Source organism: Zingiber officinale, unplaced genomic scaffold (assembly GCF_018446385.1).
Source record: "Zingiber officinale cultivar Zhangliang unplaced genomic scaffold, Zo_v1.1 ctg79, whole genome shotgun sequence".
NCBI classification, from domain to species: domain Eukaryota; kingdom Viridiplantae; phylum Streptophyta; class Magnoliopsida; order Zingiberales; family Zingiberaceae; genus Zingiber; species Zingiber officinale.
The window spans coordinates 459,298-481,934 of NW_024589974.1; the positions used below are offsets into that span (position 1 = coordinate 459,298).

Here is a 22,637-nt window from a genome sequence, read left to right on the forward strand (position 1 = left end):
TACTATGACCTTAGAGTCTACCTTGCTTGGTGATATTCACTCAGCTCGGAGCGGGACCGAAATTGAGAAAATCAAGCAAGGGCTAGCGTAATCAAAGTAGAGACAGAGTGTCCGATAGCGGGCGTTGTATTTTGGTGACAGACTTTCAGATCGGGAGGAGCTACGGAGGATGATTTTAGATGAGGCTCACAAGACTCCCTATGCGATGCATCCAGGTTCTACCAAAATGTATCAAGACGAAGAACCATTTTGGTGGCCCGGATGAAGCGAGACATCGCCAGATATGTTAGCATCTGCCTCACCGTCAGAGGGTCAAGGCGGAACATCAGCGACAGGAGGAGTTCTGCAGCCTATCTGATTCCAGAATGGAAGTGGGAGGATATCTCTATGGATTTCATAGTGGACCCGGAACCACGAATGGTTTTGACGCCATCCGGGTAATAGTCGATGATTGACTAAATCAGCCCACTTCTTAGCTATCAAGATATCCTACTCCATGGAGAAGCTAGCTCGGTTGTATCTCCAGGAGATCGTCAGACTACATGGAGTCCCACGAACCATCATTTCGAGATTCACATCACATTTTTGGGAGTGTGTACAGTCAGCGTTGGGCACTAAGTTAAAGTTCAGCACAGCATTCCATCCTCAGACAGATGGTCAGACGGAGCGAGTAAATCAGGTACTCGAAGATATGCTCCGAGCGTGTGCCCTAGACTTCAAGGGAAGTTGGTGCAAATATCTGAGCTTAGCAGAATTTGCATACAACAATAGCTATCAGGCCACTATCGGCATGACACCTTACGAGGCTCTCTATGGGCGGAGGTGTAGATCGCCAATCTGCTGGTATGAGAGTGGTGAACAGAAAGAACTAGAACTTCAGACAGATCTAGTAGCAGATACCACAGAAGCTATACAGCAGATCCGCCAGAGGATAGAGACAGCTCAGAGCCGCTAGAAAAGCTATGCTGATACACGGCGCAGACCCTTAGAGTTTTCAGTCGAGGATACAGTGTTCCTCAGAGTAGCTCCCATGAAGGGGGTGATGCGTTTTGGGAAGAAGGGCAAGCTAAGTCCCAGATATGTGGGACCATACCTTATCAGCAGAAGAGTGGGCAAGGTAGCATATGAGCTAGAGCTACCCCAGGAAATGTCAGCTGTCCACAATGTATTTCATGTCTCTATGCTGCAGAAGCATACCCCAGATGCCACCCAGGTGATTGAGCGGTACAGATCCGTGAAGACCTCAGCTATGATAGTCGGCCTATTCGGATAATAGACCGAGCGCTTAAGAAATTGCGGAACAAGGAAGTACCATTAGTCGAGTCACATGATCACACCACAGAAGAGGCAACTTGGGAGGCAGAAGATAGTAAGTACCTGGAATTATTTTAAGTTCAAGGACGAACTTTTATAAGGTATGGGGATTGTAACACCGAAAATTCTCAAACTGCATTATAAATATTCTATGATTTTTCTAGAATTTTTAGATATTTTCCGAATTTTCCGGAAGCGGCAAAAATAATTAGAACCGCAAAATAGCTTAGGCGAGAATCGAACCCGGAACCTCTCGGGTCCGATAACTTTTAGTTAGCCTTAGTAACCGGTGAACCCAGCAGGGCCGTGCTGAAAGAAAGAGGAATCAATTATATTTATATTAGAGTTGAGTTCAAATATCCACTTAATATAAATAGAAAACTTGAGTGGGTTTGGTTTATTTTCTTTGGTTCGGGAATTCTCCACCGTGAACTTCTTCTCCTTACCCTAGCCTCACGCCGCCCCTCTTCTCCTCTCCTTCTCTCGGCGCCACAACAAGGGAAGAACTAGGTTCCATCCCTAGGGTCCCAAGGTAACTTTCCGGCGACGATTTCAGCACAAGGACGTTCCCCTCCGCGAGTAGAGCACGTGGACGCGAGCGAATCGTCGAGAAGTCGTCTCCACCGGAATTTCTAGCGATTAGATTTGTAAGAAATCTAGCACACAAGGTAAGAAATCCCTCACCTGCAGTATAAGTAGTTCTCGCGTGTTTTCTGTTATGCATTAGATTAGTTTTATTGAATTTTGTCAGCATATAGTGTGTAGTTTAACTCTTCTCACAGATTTAGGGATTAATGAGCATCTCTAGATGGGCCGAGCACGTGTATCCTTTGTAGATAGGGGTTTAGACGCTGCTGGGTGCCTAGAGGTGGTCTCCCTGATCGAGAGGAGAGTTAGAGAGCGCCAAATGCTCGACAAAATGCCTAGCACAGCCTTATGATACAGTGGGCATTTAGTTAAATGCCATAGAACATGTTAATTAGCATGATCAGTTTTTATTTCAGCTTTTACGAGACTAGATGTCCAAATGGGTAGGCTCCCACAGTCGCCTCTAGGTTCAGACAACCTAGTTCTAGGTTCAGATAACCTAGATTCAGCAAAATAGTATTAGCTATTTCAGTATTTTACTTTTCAGTGGCACTGTACTGGATTAGATATCCATTGGGTTGGGCTCCCATAGTCATCCCTAGGTTTAGCTAACCTAGTAAACCCTACTAGATTCGAAACTTGCAATCCCGGGTCTAGTTAGGGATGCGCGCACAGCAAGTACAGTTGCCAGGGCCCATCAGCAGTATGTTTAGTATTTTCACTTACTATATGTATATGGTTTTCAACCTTTCACAAATTAGTTCGTGAATTCAGTACAGTCCTAGCAGTAGCTCAGTATTAGCTTAGCTCAGTTTTTAGTATCAACTTAGTTCTTCATTGATACCATGTGATTGATATCATGTTCAGCTTTAGATATGCCATGATTGTATGCTTATATGCCATGCCATGTTTAGTTTATTCAGTATACTTAACATATCCTTTCAAACAGCATGATTTAAAATCATATTTGCATCGTATGCATGTTTTAGTGAGGTAGATGGTTTCTTACTAAGCTTTTTAGCTTACAGATACTATTTTCCTTATACTGCAGATACAGGTAAAAGGAAAATGGACTAGCAGTGGAGGCTGGAGGTCAATGCAGATCAAGATGTGTGTGGAAAGAACTGGAATAAAGATCCTAGGGGTCTAGTTTTATTTTACTATGCATTAGAACGTGTTCAGTATGCATTAGTACTTATAGCAAGCGTTATCTTATGTTTCTGTTAGTTAGCAAGAGAACAGTTTAAAACCTTGTTAGTTTTGGTTTCCATATGTTTACATGCCATGAATTAGTATTCTATGCCTTAATCATGTTTAGTATGTTAGCCATTACCTAGTAGAATGTTTCTCTTAGCTTTTATAGTGTTGTGTAATGACTTTGGCACGCATCAGTGCTGATATCAGGGGCCTGATACGAAATCAGAAACCCCTGATCGGTCGGTAGACCGATCAGGGACCTGGTTTCTGCGAACAGAAGCTTTCTGTTCGTTCCTTGATCGATCCGTGGATCGATCAGGAGCTGGATCGCGAAAAAAAATGGCTCACTGTCCGGTCAGCAGACCGATCAGTAAGCCACTGATCGGTCTCATTGACCAATCAGGGACCAGCTGGATCGGTCGGCAGACCGATCCAGCAGCGTACAGGATTGCAGCGTAGTTTATGGATCGGTCGGTTGAACGATCCGGAATTTCCTACCGTGCCAGTATCAATAGATCGGTCTGTGGATCGATCCGAAGTTTATTATCAGTTGTAGACACCTCCCCTAGGATGTGTACAACTCCTAGGTACACCCAGAACACTAAGTTAAACTTTACAACATTTAGTTCAGTAAAATTTTAAATTAGCCAGTTTTCATTCCGCATTAATAGTCCAGCACAGTATAATGTAGCGATCGGCTTCGCAGCCTAGCTAGTAGGAGGCGGGTTGTTACAGATTAAGCATTCAGAAGATAAGAACCTAACCTTATATCCAGAATTAGACAGTTAACTAATGCTAAGTAGATTATATTTGAAGTTATCAACCAAATACCTTTTTAATAATAAAGTCAGTTTTGAGTTCAATTATATTTGAACCTAACCTTATGTTAGGGTTAGGTGCCTTGTGTCTAAGTGTGCAACAACTTAGGAATACAAGAAGTCGAGCGAAAGATGTAGCAGATGAGAAGGATGACACAGGAAGCAAGCGCGCGATGCTTTCAAGGAACGTGAAGCTAGGAGGAAGCCTGCTTGAGGAGAAAGCCGGAGTTGGATTCAGGTGAACTCAACTTTTGGACGACTAAACCATCACCCAGAGGAGCAGAAGCCAACCAATGGTCAACATGGAAGTGTTAAGACCAAAAGATCAGATATCTCCATAATAGTATGATATTATTCACTTTGGGCCTACACCCTTATGGATTTATTCTTGGGTTATATCCAAAAGGCCTCATTCCAATAGAGATATCTTCATCTTATAAACCCATGATCTTTTCTATGTATTTCCAATGTGGGATTTTAATTGTATTCCCAACAATCCTCCCCTTAAACGAAGGACACCATTATTCACTACAACAAATTTGACTTTTAACAACGCGCAAATATACTATCCGCAGCGCGCATCGCACGATGCACAACTGTAAGCTATTGAAAGTCGTAAGACATCGACAACACGCACCACACACTGTGGTTAAGATCAATCGTAGCGCGCACCACAAGATGTGATTAAGAGCCGTTGTAGTGAGCACTGCACGCTGCGATTAAGAGCATTCACAGCGCATACTACGCGCTGTGGTTAAAAGCATTCACAACATGCACCACGCGTTGCGATTAACAGCATTCGCAGCATGCGATACACGCTAGAGTTAAAATATCATACAATTACCACTAATATTTATTTAAAATATATAATTTAAATTTTAAATATTATCACAACTCATCTATCACTTAAAATAGAAATAAAAAAATTATAAAATTCAATTAAAATGTGAATACATAATTTTTATTCATATAATAATCATTTTACAAAGCTAACACAATTCTCTAAATCAACTACAAAAATCATGAATTACTAACAATTAAGTATTTCACTCTTAATAATGTTCCAACACTGCTTTAATCTAATATGCATCCAACAATGTTTCGCTAGCCACAAGTGTTCATGTCATTCTCAATACTTCCATCTTAGCCTTCATTTCTAGCTTCATATTTATGATCAGATGTGTCCCCTCGGGACGATCTAGTGACTAGCACATGAGGTGTTGTCATCATGAAATTTGGAGTTCGAATCTCGTGAAATCTGAGATAAATACTTCCCTTATGTGCTAGTCACTATTCCAAAGACTAGTAACCATTCGTGATTTACCTCTTCTGTGTTGGCCTTGGGACGGGTTGGCGGAGATGCTGAGGGTGAGCGTATTCATCTTTTACCACTATATTTATGATCAAATGTTGAAAAACTATATATAAGCCTCAATGCCCTCATCTTCATTTCTAGATGTATAATCTAATTTAGAATTGCTTGATTTCTGGGTTGTGATGGAGTTCTTGCAAAATGCATTAGGAAGTAATTATTAGCCAAATCCTCACTCATAATCAATAACATGAAGACAACACTAGTTTCTCTAACAACCAAAAAAAGGCAATAGTTCCAAATAAAATAGTTTATACCAAATTAATATCACAATCAAATGTACTATCAAGAAGAATATAGAACAACGTCTCCGCTATGCACTTTCCACCTGTGTACCTGCATTTACCTCCCTCCATATCCGTGGGACCGGCTCTAGGGGGGCCGCTGATGTCGCGGTTCCACATTTAAGAAGAATATAGAACAAAACAAACCGAGTATCAAACAGTTGTAAATCATGCAAAAGAATTGGCAAACTTACATTTCTGAAGTCCCAAAGAATTAAACAAAATATTTTCTAAGATCTAGTGGCCGTTTAAAATCTTTTGGCCTGCTTATCTGAAAAAAAGTAGTAGCATATGTTTTAGTTTGATGTTAACAGTGTTGTTAGAGGTGCGAGGCGCGCCGAGGCGCAAAAGGCTCCTAGAGCCCGAGGCGCAAAAGGCTCCTAGAGCCCAAGCGGAGGCGCGCCCGAGGCGCGCGCCTCTTGAACATGAGGTTGATGACTACTAGACTATTGCCACACTCATATACTATGTCAAATATGATAACTATTAATATTCCACATACATCAATATCAAATATAACAAGCAAAACAACACCATGATAAAATTAATAAAAGTTTCAAACTTTCAAGTTTCAACTTTCTAATTTAAACTAACAAAGTCCATCAAAACAAACGTAATAAGTCAAATTAATCATCAAGCTCAAGATCATCCTCATTGTATTCTTCTTCTTCGTTATCTTCATCTTCTTCAAATTCAATTTCTTCTTCTTCTTCTTCATCTCTAAATCTTAGAGATGAGTGTCTCATAGAGGAAGATGCATTTCCCTTCTTGACTTGTTTAGGCCTAGCATTTGAACTAGAGGTCATGGTTGCAATATTTTTTCCTCTAGTACAATATTCAAGCTCTTCAGCTCAACTAGGCCTAGCAACGACATCCCATGTCAAGTCATCACCTTCAAAAACTAACTCATCTTCTTCATTATCACTTTCTCCATCCATTCTACCCATCAACCATTCATTACTATCATCAATATCTGTCAAAGAGATGGGGTCAATCTTATCATGTGCATCATACCGAAGCTTTAAGGCACGATTGTATTTCACAAATACCAAATCATTTAAGCGCTGCTGAGCTAGCCTATTTCTTTTTTTGCTGTGAATCTACAAAATGTCAAAAATCACAATAAGTATAATAAAATATCAAAGAATATTTTCTACTTATAAAAGTAGTATACTAATAGTATCAAATATTTATATTTATTACATACCTGCTCAAATACACTCCAATTGCGCTCACAACCAGAAACACTACAAGTGAGGCTAAACACTTTAATAGCAAACTTTTACAATTCTGAGGTATTTGCTCCATAGCATTCCCACCATTCTGCTGGAGATAATGCTCTTCTATGTCTAATTGCCACATTCCTCCCAAATAGCCCTTCTGCCTTTCGATATATAGAGAGCTGGGCAGTGATTTTATCTTGCTCGGCAGCGTTTGAAACCAATCTCTCCATAGTTTCAAATAAACCATTCACCACTTCTCCATAGATATTTGAATATGTGTATGAATAAAAATATTCTGGATTCAAATAATATCCTGCAGCATGCAGAGGCCGATGAAGTTGACATTCCCATCTCTTATCAATGATCTCAAACACTTCTTTGTATTTCTCTTCTTTCTCCTTAAAGGCCTTCATAATTGTTTCTTTTGCCCTATCCATAGCCTCATAAATATACCCCATTGCAGATTTTCTTTCGCCATCAACCAGTCTCAGAACACGGACTAAAGGGCCATATATCTTTAAAATATGCACAATACTGCTCCAAAATCTAAGTGTCATGATGATTTTAGCTACCTTCTTCCCCGCCGCTTCTTTTGCCCATTTACTCTCTGTCCAATCCTTTGAAATGAACATTTTTCTTAAATTTTACTTCTGTAGATGCATCCTTTCAAGAGTAAGAAAAGCAGTAGCAAATCTTGTGACACCTGCCCGACAAAGCTCTTTTTATCTTGTGAATTGCCTCAACATATTTATCATGCCGGGGCGAACATAAATGTAAGCATTCACACTCATTGCCTTCTTCAATGTTGCTTTAAAATCAGGCAATTTCCCAATATCTTCTAAGATCAAGTCGACGCAGTGAGCAGCATAAGGAGTCCAATACAAGCGTGGCCTTTTTACTTCTAATAATTTTCCTATAAAAGAAGTTAGAAAACTAGATAATTTTAACATATATAAGAAAAAGTATAATGATAAGAAAAAATTAAATAAATTCTTACCAGCAAGCACATTGTTACTTGCACTATCCGTTACAACTTGAATAACATTTACTTCTCGTACATGCTCCACAAATCGATCAAGCAACTGAAATATTTTCTCTCCAGTTTTTGCATAATCAGAAGCATCTACCGATTCGATGAAAACTGAACCTTTAGGAGAATTCACTAAAAAATTAATCAATGTCCTCTGCCTTATGTCTGTCCACCCATCTGCCATCAAACTACAACCATACTTTGCCCATTATGTTTCACACGATTTAATGTAATCATTAGTCACATTATCAACAGCCTTTTTTAGAAAAGGAATCCGCACCTCATGATAACTAGGTCCTTTTAGACCTACACCATATTGGCCAACCAAGTCCAACATCCTTTTGAAGCTTGAATAGTTAACGACATTAAAAGGAATTGCCGCATCATACATCCACTCAGTTATAGTCATACAAGTTTTTTCCCTCAATTCTTTCTTGTATGCCTCATTTATCGTAGTTTGCCTTTCTTTACCCTTTCTACTTTCAACATTTTTTTGCACATTAGGAGCAAAATATGTATCCATTGGACTTATTTGTCTTGGTCTTTTTTTGCATATTCACTGATCTAGAACTTGTACTTGGACTTATAGGTGGTACAACTTTAGCTCCAATATCATCCATATCAATATCATCACCAAGAGAGTCTACATCCTCAAAGTCTAATGTCGCAAGTTTAGAAAGATTGCTTTTCTCTGCCTTTTTCTCCATGAAATTTTTTATTTTTTCACATATATGAGGCAGACATTTCTTACAAGTCGTAGTATTTCGAAATCCTCCAACAAGATGCTGTTTTGCACGATAGATACCTCCTATTGTAACTTTTTGACAAAAGTTACAAATTAAATTATTTTTGTTATTCGGATTAACTCTTTGAAAATAATTCCATGCCGGATCTTTTGATATATATGTTGGAGTATCACTATTACCTTCCATGATAATTGAATAAGAAAATAACCTAAAAAATTAAAAACAAAATTAAAAAAATAATGAATTAATGGAATGGTAAACTACTGTAGCTAGTATCAACAATAATAGAAAAGTACTGTACCACTAGTACCAGCAATAGAAAAATAGGAAAATAAAAAGAAAAACAGGGACAACTGCTTGATTATGCAAAAAGGGAGAGAAAATATTTGCACATCACATTACCAGCAAGCACATTGTTTTAATTGGCTAAAATTACCAGCAAACAGGGACAACATCACAGTTTTCACAGCAGCAGCAGTTTTTTACCGTCTCAGCAACAAAAAAACAAAAAAAAACAAAAAGAAAAACAGCAAAAAAAAAAAAGAAATAAAGAAACGAGACAGCATCACAGCAGCAGCAGTTTTGCTGTCAACAGGAAGGGAAAAAGCAAAAAAGAAAATAGAGGAAGAAGATATAACAGAGAGAAGAAACGAAAGTGATGAAAAAACATTGAAAACTTGAAATATTGAACAGTGAAAATGACGAAAAGAAGAAGAAGAAAAAAAAGAAAAAACAGAAAAAGAAGAGAAGGAGCGAAGAAGCGAAGAAGATTACAAAAGAAGAAGATGAGAAGAAGAAGATGAAGTGAAGAATAGAAAAACAAAAAAAAAGATGGAAAAAACTCATACCTGGGCAGCGACGGAAGCAACTCAGCAGCGGCGGCGGCAGTGGAGGATGGCGCGATTCTTTTGCAAGGTTTCTTCTTCTCCTTCCGTTATTTTCTTCTTCCCTTTTCTTCTCCGTGCCCTAATTCCAAACCAAATTAGGTTTGAAATCGTGAACGGGAAGGATCGCGTGATGCCCTTCGATCCCGCGATGCGCTTCGATCGCGCCTTCTGTGAGGCGCGAAAGCGCCCTAGGCGTGCCCAGGCGCGCGTCTGGCAAACATAGCCCGCCTCGCGCTGTAGAAGGCGATTTTCTTAGCGCCTTGTGCGCTTGACGCCTCAGGTACGCCTCAGGCGCGCCTTTAACAACACAGGATGTTAAATGGTACGAAAATGAATGGAGGGAAAAAAAGAAATAGAGAATAAATACAAAGGAAATATGAAAAAGAAATTCCCACCTTAAAAAATCATAAAATATCTTGGATTGAAGGCAAACCCACCTTAAAATTCAACATTTAGCAAGTGAATTCATCCCGTGAATGCGACAGAGCATCAAGTCACCATTGTTAAACCCCCAAAAGGTCTTTCAAGTTGAGGAAAAACCAAACAATTCAGTTTATTCTGGAATTAGCGGGTCGTTGTCTGCTTCTCCTTCCTCCTCTATCTTGGCTTTAGATGGACTTGGACCGGACCCAGGAGCTTGCTTCTTCTTTATACCACTCACAATATCATCAATCCTCAGAAGCACGCAAGCTACTTCAATTGCTGTCTTAAACGTTTGGGCCTTCACATTGTACGAGTCCCAAATCTGAAGGAAAAGGGCAACAGGAATTGTTAAACGAGAGGGAAGAAAAAACAGGAGTATGGAATGGAAAGGGGAGGCACAAACAAGACCTTCTGTTCCTTCATATTGACAATTTCACCAGCGTTTCCATCAATGCCAACCCATTCATTTCCGACATTAGCATGCTGCAGCATAGAAAGTAAACAAATGAAACTGCTCGTTTCAGTTGAGGACTATGGTTGATCAATGCATCTAACTGGCATAATGTTAAGTATTTAAAAAAAAAAAAAAACAAACAAATACACCCATGCGGTATATTTTATATACCTTATGTTGATCGAATTGTGGTTAAGATGGGTAAAGAATTAGATAATAATGGAGGTGTCTTTTAAGAATGTGAAATGGTACGAGAAAACGAGATCAAAGTTGTAGATAAAAAATTTAGATGTTCATGTCAGGGTTCTTATTAGATAGTATTTTGACTATTTGAGTTATGTTGTATTATATTTGTAGACACGAGCTCGAGTGGAGCGCGATGACCTACCGACACCTACAGATTTTACGGTATACAAGGTGGATACATCTACTCTTGTATATTTCCTTGTGCATGAATAAATATATAAATTGTATTATGTATATGTTGTATCATTGTTTTCAAAATGGGAATTAAAATGATACTTAAATAGTGAAATGAGTATTAAATAATTAAATCATTGGAGGGTAAATAATTGATATTATTTCTTGTTCACATGTGGGTTCATACTGGAATTTATATGGGAAGGGTTGTTTTTTAAATTTAAAGAAATATTTTGAATTACTATTCTGTTGATACTTTGTCTTTTTGACTTGCTTGATCTTTCATACTTCATGCTTTTGATACTCTATCTATTGATACTTGTAGCTTTTTATCTGTGGACCCTATAATGATAAATTAATAGATTTGATACGAAAATATTACCTTAATTGACCATTCAATTTGAAAAGAGAATAATTATGATAAATGGATGAATATAATCATAAAGGTGAAATAATAAAGATAGTAAATGAAGAATTAAAAAGTGAAGACTATGAGCCTAGCTTTATACCAGAGCTCTATATTAGAGTACTGGACCGCCCACATGTTATTGTGGTAGCGCGGCGGCCGCGGTCCAGAGTACCTGACCGTACACCCGAGGCGTGTTGGCGTGATGTAGCCCTCGTTCAGTGTTTATTATGTCTTCCACCGGTGAGGGCTGATAGCCCGTACGTCAGATGACGTATGCGACAGTTTTATACTCTGAGGAGGCTTTTAGCCTATCCATATGATATTACACTCTGATGATGTTGGCTCCAGTGATTCACTTTTTAGTTGATTTATCAGATTCAGACTATTGATATACATGTTGATATTACCATGATAACTTATAACCGAGTGATTAAATAATAAGATTGAAGAATTGATTTTATTAACGATGACAAGTGATGATAAGGTGAAGATCCTAAACTCTAATATAAAAATCTTACCTGATTATAGATAATAAGAAAATGATTATATATATATGTATAAATGTAGAACTTTAAGAATAACCTAAAGTTGTAACAAAAGATTGTGATTTATTCTACTTCTTTGACCTCTTCAATAAGATTAAATTCATGCACATCTTTCTTGAGTATCCACTTAGCCATTTGGCTAACTTTCTACATTCCTTGGCCTCTAGTTTTGCAGGCACGGGGATCCTTTTGATATTATAGTTGATTTTGGACTTCCATAGAGTTGCTCAGAGATCTCGACGTGCTGATTTTTCTGGTTTGTTTTACTTTTGTTTCGCTGTATTTACATTTTGAAATTTTGTTACAGATGTCGTTTATCTGTATAGTAATTGTAGTTTACGAAAACTATGATAGATATATAAATTTGATACATTTCGTGGTTATGTTATTTCTATTTTATATATGTTTCAGCCGTATGGGCTGATGAATACGTTGCTTATGTATATATATTGTGATGTATGTATGTATGTTTCATATTGTCACCGGTACATGGGAGATGTTGTCGGATTTTTGTCTGACAAGGACTCCTCTGGGGGCGTGACACATAATCCATCAAACCACAATAAGAGTTGACTCGAACTAACCGATCACAGTAGGGCTAATGTTACCTTTCCTTGGAGAGCAGTCACTGTACGAATGACATTTACCCCACAATTCTGAGCTAAGGTCCCTAGGATTGCTTCAAAAGCTACAGCAGCAGCTTCATAGGGCCACTAATGAGAACCACATAGAAGGATCAATTAGCTGCTATGTGGCACAAAAATGAACTGAACATTGGTGTCAAATGTCGATGCAGGTACACTTTAAACAACTGCACAATAAACATATTAGATAAGTAAATAATGGTTGCCACCTTTTTTATTCCTTCAACTGAAGAACTCTTCTGTTTTAAAGCAGATGATACTGTCAACTCAGTTGCACCTCAACCAGGAAGAAGTTTTGGGGTTTTCAAAATGTTTCAAGCTACTGCCGTTGCATCCTGTCAACATCTACTATTATTGAAGGATGCATAAATGATTTAAATTAGTTTGTGGGGGCATTGAACCGTACCCCTAGGTTTCTTTTAACCTCATTCAGAAGATCCTTACTGGCATCTCTCAGAAGTACAGTACTGTTAGAGTGTATACTAAAAGTCTAACTTTTTATAAATATTTATTTTGAAATAAAGAATCACATTAGTCAAATGTCTACATTTGTATGCTAAGTGTAGTTGTTTAATTAATTTATATTGTAAATAACATGGTGTGTGGTGTCACACGCAGAAGATCATGTTATCAATTCCTTATAAATTATAAATAGTAGCTCATGACTAAGATGGAAAGGAACAAACCATTGGAATAGTCGTAGTGTAATTTGGTATTAGTTTATCTTAACTATAAAATTACACTAGTACACTCTGAGTGTATTGAGCAGGACCATTTAAGGTAAGTTCTTTTTATACTGACTGAATAAAAGAACAAGACCTTTGTTATTGTGGAAATGTGTGCTCTTAATCATGATATAATAACAAGTACATATATCTAGTATTTATTTCTTTGACTTATCAATGGACGAGATTTAGTTCGATAAATCAAGAGGCCCGATAAGTTGGGAAATGATATTATTTATAGTGTGTTGTTGATTATAGAAGGAAACTGTGTCCTAGTAATCTAGGTTGATAATGTCCCCAAGAGGAGCTCATAAGGATTGTCATGTAAACCCTGCAGGTGGACTTAGTCCGACATGATGATAAGGTTGAGTGGTACTACTCTTGGAGTTAGATATTAAGTAAGTGAGTTGTCAGTAACTCATTTAATTAGTGGGCATTCAATATCTTAAACACAGGGAGACTAACACACTCATGATAAGAAGGAGCCTACATAGTAATATGGAATTGGTGCTGTAGTGCAATAATAACTCTTTAGTAAAATGAGATATTATTGATGAACTTGAGTTGGGTGTTCGGGGCGAACACGGGAAGCTCAAGTTCATCGGGAGACAAAAACCAATTCCTCCTTTCGGTCCCTATCGTAGCCTCTTATTTATAGAGAATTATATCCACCAAATACCCACTTCCTACCCACCCTTAGGTGGCCGGCCAAGCAAGCTTGGAGCCCAAGCTTGGGCCGGCCAAGCCAAAGGCTTGAGCTAAGTAGGGTGGCCGACCATAGCTTGGAGCCCAAGCTTGGGGTGGCCGGCCATATAAAATAAAAGGATTTTATTTTTTAAAATCTTTTCTTATGTGGAATTCATGGTTTTAAAAAAGAGTTTAAAATTTAAATCTTTCCTTTTATAGTTTTCTACAAAAGATTAAGAGAGAGGTTTGATATCTTTCCTTATTTGTAGTTAAAAGGAAGATTTTAATTTTTGAGAAATTTTTCCTTTTATGTAATCATCCTCATGATTTTAAAAGAGAGTTTTAAAATTAAATCTTTCCTTTTATAGTTTCTACAAAAGATTAAGAGAAAAGATTTGATATCTTTTCTTATTTGTATATTGAAAGGAAGATTTTAATTTTAAGAAAACTTTCCTTTTTGTAATCCTCCACATATTTTAATAGAGAGATTTTAATTTATAAAAGTTTTCTTTTATAACCAACCATGAAGGGAATTTTTAAAGAGAAATTTTATTTTTAAAATTTCCGGAAACAAATAAAAAAGCTTTAATTTTGTATTTAGAACTTGCCTTATTTGGAGCACTTGTAGGGGCCGACCATGAGAAGGGTTAAAAATAATTTTTAATTAAATTTTCCTTATTAACCAATGGCAAGGAAAATAAGGGAATTTTAATAATAATTAAATTTCTTTATTTGCCAAGACCAAGGAATATAAAAGAGAGGGTAGAGGTGCCTCACCTCACAACATATCTTCTATTGTTTTTCTCTTCTCTTCCTTGGTGTGGCCGACCCTATACTCTTCCTTTTCTCTTCTTCTTTAGTGGCCGGTGCATCCCTCTCTTGGAGTTCTTGTGGTGGCCGGTTCTTGCTAGGAGAAGGAGAGAAAAGAGGCTTTGTTCTAGCATCCCTTGGAGCTTGAAGGTTGGTGGCCGAAACTTGCAAGAAGGAAGGTGTCTTGGTGGTTCTCATCTCGGTAGATCGTTGCCCACACAACGTCCGAGATAAGAAGAGGAATACGATAGAAGATCAAGAGGTTGTTGCTTACAAAGAAAGGTATAACTAGTAATTCTATTCCGCATCATACTAGTTTTCTTTGTATGGATTTTGAAATACCAAACACAAGAGGCTAGTGATTCTAGATTTTCGGATTTGTGATTCGAAGTTGTGTTTCTTTTGTTTTTTCGATCTTGTGATTCGATTGTTCTTTTTGGTTAAACCTAGGGTTACTATAAAGAAATTAAATATTGAATTTCGTTAAGAGGCTTTGTCGAGGAAGTGGTGGATGCTCCCATTGCCAAGAAGGCCTAGTGCCTCGCCATGTTTAACCTGGAAGTCAATTTCTGAAATTAATATTTAATTGAATTTGTAGCATAGGTGGATTTGGATTAATAATGTTAAACATCGTTTGCGATACAAGTCTAAATCACTAAGAACAGATAAGTTGAATTTGAAATCAATAATGTTAAGTTCCGTTTGCGATTCCAAATTTAATTTTTAAAGAACACAATAGATTGTTAGGAATGGTTCAGAACTTGTATAAAATTTTTATACAGGGGAACCAGTACGATATTCCTAGTAGCAACCAATAAGTGCAAACTTTTGGATCTTTGCAATCTACAATAAATGCAAAAAACTCATCACCAAATTTTTTGAATTCAAGCAGGCCTGCTCCAATTCCAACATCAGACTCTTGCAACTCCTCTGGTCTATTGACAACAACAGCCCACAAGCCTTTGCAATTCTATTGTTGTCTGTCTTCCTCAATCTCCGGATAGCACTAACTCCAGCCTTGCTGAGGTAATGGCACGCAAGATCACTGAGCCCTTTTTCAGTAATCACTAAATCAGGTTTGAACTTCAGTAACTGCATGCACATAGTTTGTATATATTCCTCTTCCATCTTCAGCAGTACTTCCCTGACAAATGAAGAAATGCTGGTTCATATTCAATAAGCATATGCTGAGAAAAGAAGGTATATCATCTTGATGCATGACTGGACCTTCGCTTTCAACAATGAAAGGAATAATTTCTTGATACCAGTCAGACATCAAGGTCAGAGAATTGAAAAGACGCTATTGGTTCATCAATAAATTAGCTCCACTATCCGCCTAGAAACAAAACTATCTTTAGGTAAGGGGCAGAACACTACTTTATATACCTAGATTTCTGTTAGACTGTGAGCATGCCAGGTTGACTAGATACTTGCATACTCTGGAAAAACAACTTCATGGCAGAGCCATTTCACCTCTATAGGAATTGCTGGTTGTCCATATAATAGCCATCTTAATAAAATATGAACAAGTAATTTTTGGCTGCTTATGATGGGTACACAATAGGCGCATGATTAGGCATTAAGGTAGCACACCTAAAACATTTAGAGGAACTAAGGCAAAGTAATTATAGATTGGTGCAATTGAAGTACATGTTTTTGATACAAAAAAAAAAAAATGAAGAAAGTTTGTATACAATCCAACCCACTATTCACCACCTTAGGACAAGAAGATCAAAAACAGATATTTAAACTATGAATATCGAAGGCAAAAAGGAGATAAAAGAACTGAGAAATAAAGAGATAAGAGTATAGACAAGTTCTGTATCAGTTGGAAAAAAAGCAACCTGCTGGAGATACTCATACAGTAATGATGCAGCAATACAGCTTGCACTTGCAAAAAGTAATATATCTCCTCTCTTCAATTTTTTTTTTTTTCAATTTAACAATTTTCTTCCCTACCTGGATAACCTAGGAGTGATTCCTTTTCTTCAATTCGTATCTCCTCATTCCTTTTGACCTATTACTAAATCAGTTATAAATTTCCTGTCAATTAGTTGTATTTGATATTGTATAATTAATATACATCTTTGTAACTCACTATTCTTCAGCGTGCCCTCCACCTCCACCCCTTTCCACTCGCCACACCCTCGCCACTGCCTCCATTGTGCTCACACAACCCCTAAGCATCAGCTCTGACTCGAACGTGCTCGGCCCTTCCACCCGTCGATCACATCTGCCTAGTGAAACCCTAATAGCAAATCGCTCGAGGAACGACACGCTCGCAGTCACCATCTTCTTGGCTTGTCTCCATGTGCTGTCGAACACATGAAGCTAAACGGTCAAACTACACATGGAGCTAAACGGTCAGTTTGACCAGGAGAGCTATAAATAAAGTTGTGAACCTCAAGCTATAAAACAACATTGGACCACGACACTATATTTTGATTTCAATACTCTATAGTTTCTTTTTTTGTTCTTAAACACTGTATGATACGTTACATGATGATGGAGGTCCATAAAGATGTAATAGTCAGAAGTCAAGAGGACGTAACAGTCAGAAGTCAAAGAGATATGACAGTCAGAAGTCAAGAAGACGTATCAGTCAAAAGGTCAGGAACGATGTCAGCAACTTGATTCCCGGCCGGGTGCCAACAGACTGGGATTCCAGACCTGAAACAGCTGGGTAGATAGTCGGATGACACCTGACCAGGATTTGACGGGTTGAACTCTCACGGCCTGGCGATACGTAAACCCGATGCTCCCAGTAAGCTAAAGCTCTCGGTTAGCCAACGCCGGGACTATCTCTCGACACCCTCGGCCTCCTAAGGTCTAGACCAGGTGTTATACTCAACTGGTCATCCCGGGCTATATATCCTACTCCTTCTCGATCAGGACGAAGAGCGCTATAGGACAACGAGGTCAGAGAATCATAACCGCTTGTCAGAAAATAACTACCAAGTGTCAGGGAATATTCCAATGGTCTGTAATCACCTACGAATGGAACCTTCCTTCAGGCTATAGAAGGATGTCATGTGTCTTCCATCACCCGACAAGGCCTGACACCCGACATTCTCTGACATCAGTCAGGCTCCAGAAGGTATGCACTGTCATATAAAAAGGAAGTCCTCTCCCTCATGCAGGTACGCTCTCTCGCACATTCACACTTGTCTTCTACTTTCCTTCTTCTTCGTGCACTGTTCTTCTAGGGAAGAAGTATCTGACTTGAGCGTCGGAGGGCCTGCTCCGGGGACTTTTTCCCTGGTTTCTGGCCTCTGACGCCCATGTGTTTGTCTGAGTGTGCGCAGAGCTCAAGTACCGCCGGCGCAGTCATTGTCGCCCGTTAGCACCACGTGGTAGTCCATTTCCAGAAACACGTACGAGAAAGGCAACTCAGTCACCCCTCCGTCAGCGTCCTCAACAGCTCACCCGTCCCTCGTCTGACTCAGATTTCAGACAGGATCAATTTGGTGTCGCATGTGGGAAACTGCTTCACCTGTTCCGGAACGTGAAGATGGAGGATACTGGACAAATCAACATGACCATGACGATAGGGGAGTACGAGCTGTTCAAGGAAGTGAAGAGAAGAGCGGCTTCCGAAAAATAGACCACTGCCTCATGACCATACAAAATGCCCGCTATTTCCAAGGACCCGACTCACGTTTGAGACAGAGGGTCTAAAAGGAATCAACCCGAGGAATTCCCCCCGGCTTTCTACCGGGAACCAATCCCGGACTACTACCATAAGGGGTCAGACTGTTATAATAAGAAAGAGCAACCGCAGGCCTCTATGGTGGAGAACTTCCTGCCTAGGGATTCAAAGAGGGGGAAGGCTATAGTTCTCTGGGAAGAGCCTTGAGTAGAACCTGATGAGCAAGTGCCCTTCTCTTTAAGGGTACTAGAAGAGAAACTACCGAAGGGATACAAGCCCCCGACTATTAGAGAGTACGATGACAGTAAGGATCCGGAAGACTATCTCCGCAAGTTCCATAATGCGGCGTTGTTACACCAGTATAGCGACGCTATTAAGTGGTGAGTGTTTCTGAACACTCTTTCTGGCTCGACATAGAAATGATTGTTAGGGTCAAAATATAGCTAGAGGAGGGGGGGGGGGGTGAATAGCTCGTCGCGCTTGTCGTTGTTTGTTTCTTAGTCATGATATGCAGTGGAATGTACAAGAAACCAAAATATAACGCTAACACAAGGATTTACTTGGTATCTATCTCAAGAAGAGGTGACTAATCCAAGGATCCACACACACGAGCACTCTCCACTATGAAAATGCTCTTTTACGGTAACTACCAAAGGCGGAGAAGCTCTACAACACTCTCAGTACAAGAAGAGAAAAAGGGAAGCAAATACAATTGAAATCTTACAAGATTTACACTTGAAACCCTAACCCTAACTTCTTCTTCTTGTCATAGATCGCCTCTTGACTTGGACGTGCACAAGCACTTGCCTCCAAGAACCTTCAAGAACTGGCAGTGAGAGCTCGGAGAAGTTGCTGTGTAGATCGGAGAAGAATCGGGCGAAGAAGTGCTGAAGAAGATGCTCGCAACAACTTTATCCAGCGCCAACGGTCGGATCCCAATCGATTGAATTGCTCTCAATCGATTGGGGAGGCTTTGGATCGATTGGTTGATCGATCCAGAGCACCTCTGTGCTCTCTGGAACTCGCTTGAATCGATTTCCCGATCGATTCACTAACCCTCGCGCGATTCCAGCCTCTCAATCGATCACTCGATAGATTGGAGGCTCCTAATCGATCAGGTGATCGATTGGGAGGATCTCTGTGCTCGCACTGATTCTCCCCAATCGATCCACCAATCGATTGGGAGAAGATTTTGTCGCGGCACCTCACCCAATCTATTAACCGATCGATTGGGCATGAGTTAATCGATCGATTGATCGATTAATCCAACTTGATTTGCCCTAATCAAGTCCCAACCCCCTAAAACCCAACATCTGGTCAACCATGACCTGTTGGGATATCATGCCTAGCATTCGGTCACCCTCGACCTGCTAGGACTTCCTCACCAAGTGCCCGTTTAATCCATTTGACCCACTTAGACTTTTCTCTTTGTGCCAAGTATCCGGTCAACCCTTTGACCTACTTGGACTTCTCAATACCAGGTGTCCAGTTAACCTTGACCCACCTGGATTTCCACGTGCCTGGCTTCACTCACCAGGACTTCCCTTCTGCCTAGCTTCACTCACTAGAACTTCCCATCTACCTGGCTTCACTCACCAGAACTTTCCATCTATCTAGCTTCACTCACCAGGACTTCCCTTCTGTCTAGCTTCACTCACTAGGACTTCCTATCTGCCTGACTTCACTCACCAGGATTTTCCATCTGCCTGGCTTCACTCACCAGGACTTTCACCTAGCTTCACTCACTAGGATTTTCATACTGCCTAGCTTCACTCACTAGGTCTTTCACCTGACTTCACTCACCAAGATTTCCCAACTGTCTGGCTTCACTCACCAGGACTTCTAAGTCAAGTATCCAGTCAGTCTTGACCTACTTGACTCTTCTTTATATCTAACTAGTCAACTTTGACCAGAGAAGAATTTTACCAACAATCTCCCCAAATGAACGATTGCACTTGCAATCTCCATGTATTATCAGTCTCCATGTATTGTCAAACATCGAAACCCAAATATCAAGACTCAAGCTTGAGCCATCTCAAGCTTAGTCAACCAGGTCAACCTTGACTTAGGGAATATTGCACCAATAATGGTTTGATGGATTACCGAATGAGTCCATCACTTATTTCCATGATTTTAAAACTGTCTTCCTGCGCCACTTCGCCAACAGTAGGAAGTATCAGAAAATGGGTCATTGTCTCTTCACTCTTAAGCAGGGGTCGGCTGAGCCCTTGCGAAGTTATATCAAGCGCTTTAACCAGGTGACTTAGGACATTCCATCGGCCACCTCTGAAATACTGATGAGCGCCTTTTCTCATGGGCTAGTAGAGGGGGAGTTCTTCCGAGATCTCATTCGAGATCACATGAAGAACTTTGACTAGATGCTTGGGAAGGCCGCTAGCTATATCAACGTGGAAGAAGCTCAGACTGCTCGATGCAAAGCAAACAAAGCGCCTACTCTTGCCAACAAGTTTGAGAAAAGGTTGCCTCAACCACCAGCTCAGCCTCTTTCGCGTGTCTGGGATGCCCGACCGCCCTTCGGTCCCGGTCAGGATCCCCGACCAGCTCCACGTGTGGCAGCTGTCCAAGCCCCAAAGCTTGGACCACGGGGGCCGCGTTACTGCACTTACCATCAGTCCCACACCCATGCCACAAGTGATTGCTTCCAGTTCGCCCGAGACTCTCGGTGTGCAGCTGAGCTGGGTCTACCCCTACTTGAGATTGCGCCCAGGACTCAGCAGATGATGCTGGCCATTCAACAGGTCAGCCTGGCAGACCCCAGCCCGACAATGCTAGATAAGGAAATCAGTAGCCTGGCTACAACCAGGAGCCTGGGGAAGCCAGGGAAGAGGAGAACCGAGGAAACGCGACCATTCGCGAGATAGACATGATCCCAGGAGGACCCACAGATAGAGATTATGCCTGGGCTCGGAAGTCTCATGAGAGGTGCTTGGAGATACATGTCGTATGGTGCAGCCAGGAGCAAGCTGCAGGGCCCGTCATCAGGTTTGGGCCCCAAGATTTGGAGGGGCTGGAGTTTCCGCATGATGATGCCCTGATAATAAAGGCCATCATCGCCAACAGTCGCGTGGCCAGAGTTTTCGTGGATACTGGTAGCTCTGTCAACGTGCTGTTCAAGAGCGCATTTGAGAGCATGCAAATTGACGCCAGCGAACTCCAGCCCGTGACTACTTCATTGTATGGATTCACTGCAAAGAAGTACGACCTATGGGCTAGATCAAGCTAGCCATATCTTTGGGTAGCGAGCCCTTGGTGAGGACGAGGAGGAGCACCTTTATAGTGGTGGATTCACCGTCCTCATACAACATCATCTTAGGAAGACCTGCACTGCATGAGTTCCAAGCGGCGATCTCTACCTTTCATCAGAAGATCAAATTCCCTATGGGGGACCAGGTCAGGGAAGTTAAAGGTGAGCAGTTGATCTCCCGCAGGTGTTACGTCGACATGGTGAAGGTGGAGGCTCGCAAGGCTCAACGAACTCAAGACGGCAGAATCCATGTCATTCAAGCGGAGCCTTTACCTATAGCAAAGGAACCTATACCATGGGAGGCGGTACAGCTCTATCCTGAATGCCCGGAAAGTGTCACCCGCATATCCAGTGACCTACCTATCGAAGTTAAGACAGACCTGATTCAATGCTTGACTCGTAACAGGGATATTTTCGCTTGGTCCCCTGAGGAGTTGGCTAGGGTCAAGCCCAAGGTAGTCGAACACAGACTGCACCTTCTGCCTGATTCCTGACCAATCAAGTAGAAGAAGATGAATTTCTCAGCCGAGCAAAATAAGATCATCCTGGCTAAGGTAGATCAGCTCAGGAATGCAGGCCACATTAGGGAGATACAATTCTCGTCTTGGGTCTTCAATGTGGTCCTAGTAGGTAAACCCAACAATAAATGGAGGGCTTGCATTGACTTCTGGGACCTCAACTGCGCTAGCCCTAAAGATTGCTACTCACTGGCCAGGATCGATCAGATGGTGGACTTAACCTTGAGCTGTAAAAGAATTTGCATGCTTGATGCTTATCAAGGATATCATCAAATCTCATTGGCGCAAGAAGATCAGGAGAAGGTTAGCTTCATCACGGCAGATGGTATCTTCTGTTATACCGTTATGCCCTTCGAATTGAGGAATGTCGGAGCTACCTATCAGAGGATGATGGATAAGATCTTTCGGGAGAAAATAGGATGAAATGTTGAAGTCTATGTGGATGACATACTCATCAAGTCCACTCTGGCTATAAATTTGATCGTCGACATAGAAGAAACTTGCGACACTCTGATATAGTATGGGCTGAAGTTGAATCCCCTAAAATGCTTGTTTGGAGCTCGAGGAGGAAAGTTCTTAGGATACCTCGTCACTGAGCGAGGGATCGAAGCAAATCTGGAGAAGGTCCG

At 40.5% G+C, this 22,637-nt stretch overlaps 1 protein-coding gene and 1 pseudogene across 1 annotated transcript; one reads left to right on the top strand and one right to left on the bottom strand.

Annotated features, from left to right (window-relative positions):
• Nucleotides 1-10,012: 10,012 nt before the first annotated feature.
• Nucleotides 10,013-16,868, bottom strand: LOC122037763 (annotated as a pseudogene).
• A 3,735-nt stretch (nucleotides 16,869-20,603) lies between these two features.
• Nucleotides 20,604-21,469, top strand: LOC122037764. The gene is made up of 2 exons (XM_042597207.1): nucleotides 20,604-20,984; nucleotides 21,050-21,469. The coding sequence occupies exons 1-2, from the start codon at nucleotides 20,604-20,606 to the stop codon at nucleotides 21,467-21,469; spliced, it is 801 nt and encodes a 266-aa protein (XP_042453141.1).
• The last annotated feature ends 1,168 nt before the right edge of the window (nucleotides 21,470-22,637 follow it).

What these genes read in the sequence shown, in the direction of transcription:
- LOC122037764 (XM_042597207.1), top strand. Translation starts at nt 20,604, where the DNA reads ATGCTTGGGAAGGCCGCTAGCTATATCAACGTGGAAGAAGCTCAGACT. An exon ending in TGATGCTGGCCATTCAACAG is followed by an intron (nt 20,985 to 21,049) that starts GTCAGCCTGGCA and finishes GGCTACAACCAG; the next exon opens with GAGCCTGGGGAAGCCAGGGA.